The sequence below is a fragment of the Cyprinodon variegatus genome, unplaced genomic scaffold (genome assembly GCF_000732505.1).
Source record: "Cyprinodon variegatus isolate N-32 unplaced genomic scaffold, C_variegatus-1.0 Scaffold64, whole genome shotgun sequence".
Lineage (NCBI taxonomy): Eukaryota > Metazoa > Chordata > Actinopteri > Cyprinodontiformes > Cyprinodontidae > Cyprinodon > Cyprinodon variegatus.
In genome coordinates this window covers 1,529,650-1,535,656 of record NW_015150517.1, presented here as the reverse complement: position 1 = coordinate 1,535,656, position 6,007 = coordinate 1,529,650, and the positions used below count along the sequence as shown (strand labels likewise).

Below are 6,007 nucleotides of genomic sequence, written 5' to 3'. Positions count from 1 at the left end.
GACCCCTATATCATCATTCTGCTTCATTCTATCTCTAATCTCCAATTCTGCAGAATCTGTTCAATCATTAACATTTTTCTCTCTCTGATTTTTCTTATAGTTGCTTCATCTCGTCTGTTCAAGATTGGCTTGTTTTTCAGTGTAGTCCTGTTTCTCTGACTGTGACTGGCTGGATGTGCTCTCCTAATCCTTTGACATGGGAGCTGGCTCGGAGCTCGTCTGCCTGGCTGTATTTTTCCTAGACAGGGCTGCCTTTTACATTTGTCTTTTGTATTTCTGCTTCTGTCTCCTTGAACCCTATTTGGTCTCGGCAGATGGCCGCTCACACTGAGCCTGGTTCTGCTGGAGGTTTATTCCTGTTAAAAGGGAGTTCTTCCTCTCCACTGTCTCTACAAGCATGCTTAGTGAGAGGGATTACATTCAAGTCAATGAGTCGATGCAATCAACTGGTTTTCCTTAGAAAACTTTGAATCAATTTGACTCTATGATCTGGTGAACTGTATAGTGCCTTGAGATGACATGTTTTGTGAATTGGCACTATATACATAAACTGAACTGAAATTGAATTGAAATGATAAATTCCTTCCTCCTGCAGAAAATACTGAAAGATGAAGCAGGAAAATAACAATCCAAATACATTTTTGTTTATTTAGAAACTTTATACCAAAGGAGCATATCTAATAGCTTTCATAAATTCTAAATGTGACTGTCGGGGAGTGGCGGTCCAGTGGTCAGGGCATAGGGCTTGGAATCTTGAAGTTGTTGGTTCAAAACCCCTTCTCACAGACTGACACCTTGGGTCCTTGAGCAAAGATCCTTAACCCCACACTGCTCCGCAGGTGTCACAAATGGCAGCCCACAAGGGGATGGTTTCAATGCAGAGAGTGAATTTTGTAATGACAGTTAAAAAAAAAGGCTGGTAAATGTAATTTTTTTTATGTTACCTTCATTTAAGATTTTTTGATCCAGCTGATCAAAGTTTGTGCCCACTCCTAAAGTTCTAAGAGCAGCTCTGTTTCCAAGACTTTCCTCCTGTTGTTTTTACCATCCAATCCAAGTTGAGTCCAGTGATGTCAGCCGTTTTCAGAAAAGTTACTAGGAGCAGATGCACCCACCCTTAAATTAAATACCAAATTTTTCCAATAAAAAGTCAGCTTCATCCAGTTTTCAAAGCCAATGGATATTCAAGAGGGATAACCAAAAAAGAATATTCCCCACAGTCTTGCCGTGGTCTGTAATAAATGGTGTCACCTTACATGTAAAGACTTTGATTTTTACAAATATGGGACACTATATGTGCCATCAGCCAGGATGCAGTATCCAAGAGGAAACTATCCAGCAGGCAAACATTTACGTGCAGTATGAGTTTCATCTGATTTTCTGTTGTCAAGTTCAGTTTACATTTACCTTTAAATTAAATGCACTACTGATAGTTTTTATTACAATGTAATGCCTTTATTATGTTAAGGTCCACCAAACTTAAGCAAAAACTGGTTTCTATAAATAATTTATGAATAAAAAGGGCTCCATGAATAACAAAACATACATTTCCATAATTTCATTGTCCCTGATTGACTGGTTTTTAACTTCAACATACATTCTCTGCCTAAGTTGTGCTTAAGTGATAAATCAAATAACAGATTTATTTTAGGAAATTATGATCCAATGAGGTTGTGTGTGTTTTAGCTTTGCTTAAGTCCTGCAAGTGAAAATTCAACAATGGTCAATGTGGGACACCTAGTGACAAAACAACAGAAACACACCCAATTGTTTTTTTTTTCTCGAGCTGAGACGGAATGTGCAGATTCCTGTCTTATTTTCCCAGCGGAACATCGTCGTGACTCCGGTCAGTCTACAGCGGGAGTGAGCGTCACTGGCGACAAGCATGCAGCATGACGTGGAGTTGCACTTGTGCCTCTAACAGGCTGTTTACCTGCGTGGAAACGGGGCAAGGTCGCACATCGTGTCGGTGCAGAAGCTTCATGAGCGGCGGCCGTGCGTAACGCAGGCTCTCCATGGAGGACCGCTGGATCAGCCGCTCTTTGCAATCAACACTTTAAGTAACACTTGAAACAATTATGAATCAAGATACAGAAGGGATTTCCTTCGCCGTGCCTCCTTTCGGTACTGGTCCAAACAGAGAAACTGTCAATGGGGAACATTCCACCAGCAACACCGGTGGAGGTGGTGGAGGAATTCCAGCAGCGGGGACTTTCTGGCAGGATCCCCTGGTTGGAAGCAGCGGACTCAGCCCGACCACCGGGGATGGTCCGATGGAAGCCGGAGGCTCGCTGTCATCCTGCAAGTCGACTAAAAGCAGGCCGGTGACGGTGGCTTATGTGGTGAACGGCGAGGCGAGCCAGCAGAATAACAACGCGGAAAACATGGCCCTACAGTGCCTGAAGGATGCCTGCGACAGGGTGGGCAGCAAGCTGGACACGGTGAACTTTAGCAAACTGGACTTTGGAGAGACAACAGTGCTGGATCGCTTTTACAATGCAGGTTAGTCCAGTTTAACAGAGATCCTACTGGTTCTGCAGCCTGTCCCTTTAAAACTCCTCCAACTTCCTTCAACAAGTAGCTACAATCACCAGAGAAACATGAAACCAGTTTCACTCTCAACACAAAGAGTTAGACAATAATATCACAATGTCAAATATTAATTATAATCCTATCACGTTATTATTACTGTGTAGCTTTTTGCATACATTTTGTAAGTGGAAACTACAAGAGCGACAACTTTGAACAAGTATTTAAAGCAAATTTAAAATATTTTTCTGGATTTTTTGAACCAGATTGGACTTAATTGGGGTTAAAATTCTACCAAAAAGTAGTGTACAAGTGTTGGAATGCTCAAAAGAATCTATGCTCTGTGTAGGTTTACTTGATCAATTTGCAACTTGCACCATCAAACTGAGGTGGTAGTGCATCAATTAGTGGAATCACTTAAGGAAATAATAAACATATACCAATGTAACATAAACACAACAAATATAATAAACATGGCATGCAATAGATCTAACTATTATAATATATTTAAACTGGTTTAACTCAAACCAATTGAATTCTTGCTAATTGGATTTGACTTGCCATGATAAAATCACATATAAATAAAGTAAATAATTTGACATAAAGCCAAAACATGTCTCAAGTGATAAACAGTTCTTTCAAAGGTTTCTAATGGGGTAGAATGCAAACTCAGAATTTCTCTTTCTCTTTTTCCACCAGAGGTCTAATGACAATTCTTAACTATTTCTAAGATGGTTAATTAATTTATAACCTAACACTATAGATGAAGACATAGTTAAAATGTTATAGGGTTTGTCACCAAAGCAATTCTATTGATGTTAGAATTAAATAATTTTTGAAAACCACAGAGAAAATCTAATATGCCTGTTTAATAATTTTTTTTTGTGCATATAATCACTCATGTACAGTTCATTAGTTTTTATCTTCTTGTTGAAGCCTTTCAGGTCAATCCTCTAAAATGATTTGATCACATTTATGTCGGTCCTCCATTACTATGATTACATTCCTGTAAAGAGAGTTAATCCCCTCTTGAAGTGTGAATACACCATGAGAGTGACATATTTCTGCAAAGCTCTGTTCTAAGAAAGTGTTTTTAGCATTAGGAAACATTTCTCAGTGCTTCTCAAACCCGACTAAAGCAGAGCTCTGCATGTCAGGGCTTGATGGTAGAACATAGATGCCATAGTTGTTTCCAAACTGAACAGAGTTTTTGTATTTTTTTGCATTGTTTTCACTGCTTCTCCAATGATGTATTGCAAAAAATTAAAACAGATATCTTTTTAGGAAATCACTTGTGGCCTGCATCGACAGGAGCACACCACCAATGTTTTCATGTTTTAGGTTGTAGTTCCAGGACTTTCTCTGCAGACATAACAAAGATTCACAACATTTTTTTCGTATACAGAAACGACCAAAGACTACAGCTTAGTTCTTATCATGAAAATCATCATAAACACGAAACATTCCTTACCTCTTTTTCACCTCAAAGTTGTTATGTGTTGGAGAAGAAGAAAAGTATATCCTTCTTTCTAACCGTTTGACCTGATTGGTGTTTTTTATAGCATTTCTGCAACTTAATAACCTAATATTAAAATATTATCATAAAACTATTTGCTTTACCTTTTTAGACTTTTTTTTTTTAGTCTATATTATTGGGATTTTTAGGATTGTTGCCTCACAGCAAAGAGGCCTTGAGGTCAAATCCCAGTCAGGTCCTTTCTGTATGATATATCCAGTTCTCCTTGTGCATGCAGGAGTTCTCTCTGGGTACCCTAGTTTACTCCTGTCATTCAAAAACTTTCCTGTCAAGTAAATTGCTCTGTTGCTCTGCAGGGAATAGAAAATAGAGGAAAGGATGCTAATTTTATCAAACTGTTTGCATATATTGGGGGGAAAGAAGATTATCAATAAATAGGCTGCACAATATTATAAGTATATGGTGATAAACCAACATTTTTTTATTTAATCATGTATTTCTTACACTTTGAAAAGGAATTCATGCGACTGTTGAATCTATTGAAGAATATTTAGTTACTTTAACACTTTTGTTTCATTAAACAATAGTGACCAAAAGGGCTTTAATAAAACCAACAGTTGCATATTGGTTCTACCACCATCATATATATCTATATAACGTGTTGGAATATTAAAAAAATGGAAGCCGATTTAGGTGGCAAAATATCAAGCAGGCTTTTAATGAGTCATACGTGACCTACCTACTTTAAAATGAAACTCCTTTACTTTGCTCTCTGTTTAAATCCAAATAAAACCATTTTTATTGGGATGAATCTTTAAAATGTCCCCGGTTTGCCTCTTGATCCTGCTAGGCAGGTTAAGTAATTCTTGTTGCCCTAGTAAAAGATTATAGTGAAACAGAGGTTTTGCTTTTGTTCCAATTAACAGGCTTGTTGCTTCTTGTGTTATCAATGGTACCAATGCATTAGGTTCCCTGTTTCTTTTTTGTCTCACTTCTAGAAAAACAGGAAATTCTCATGATAAAAAACAATGAAGTCACTGGTGTTTTCCCAGAAAAACTCTTTTGTGCTTGCACATACTTCTTCACCCTCCTTCTACTAGTTTAGGAGTGTGCAGGGGATTAAAACAAAACAAAAGAAGGTTAAACAGCCTAAGAGGCAGAGATCAACAAACTCAGACTGAACCAGAATGGTTCTTAGGAATCAGTCTGTGAAAGGCCTCCTCACATGATGCCTTTGGACGAAGGGTGTAGTTGGTGCATTTGGCTGAATGATGCCTACCAACGCTTTAGGCTTAAACATACAAAGAAAACAGATAAGCAAAAATTAGACAACAACATTAATAGTTGTCCAAATCTTATCAAATTACCCATAATCCTACAGAAGAACATTGGTTCTCATTACAGTCGGCATTCAGGGCTTATTCATCAGCTATAAATTCCTCAGTCTGATTAACATGTAGCTATTTGTTTTGCTGGGTGTTGATAATCTTTTAATACATTTGGTCTCATAGTTTAAATGAAATGCTTAAATCAGGACAAATATAGTTACATTATGGTTGCTACTAACATACAACTTTTTGTTTGAATCACATCTGTGTGGTTCAATGTATTTGGTTCAGTGCTGCTGTTTATTTCTTGAACATTCAGATCTAAAAAGTGTTTTTATTTCACTACTGTAGTCACATTATTTAGTGTTTGATTTTATTTGAATCCAGTCCTTTTAGTGAATATGATGCAAATGCTGCTAATAATGGAGTGTGTTTCCTGTCAGATTTGGCAGGGAAACAAATAACAGAGGGGGTTTGGTTAATACCACTGCGCCTGATCTGGAGGACTCAGCATGCCCTTTCCTCATTTAGAGAAATATAGTGTCTGTAGTTTAGTTTTAATCAGATGGAGTGTGAAGCCATTTGTATTAGGAAGGAAGGAAGGAACGAAGGAACGAACGAACAAACGAGCGAACGGTCACTGGTCATTTTTTTTGCTAAACTTTAAAGGAAT

At 37.8% G+C, this 6,007-nt stretch overlaps 1 protein-coding gene across 1 annotated transcript in view; it reads left to right on the top strand.

The window, feature by feature from the left end:
• Positions 1-1,773: 1,773 nt before the first annotated feature.
• Positions 1,774-6,007, top strand: part of map3k5 (mitogen-activated protein kinase kinase kinase 5) — an 87,336-nt gene continuing 83,102 nt past the window's right edge. The window contains exon 1 of the mRNA XM_015371751.1: positions 1,774-2,502. Coding sequence (XP_015227237.1) covers positions 2,079-2,502 — 424 coding nt within the window. The 5' untranslated portion in view covers positions 1,774-2,078. The remainder of the gene's footprint in view (positions 2,503-6,007) is intronic.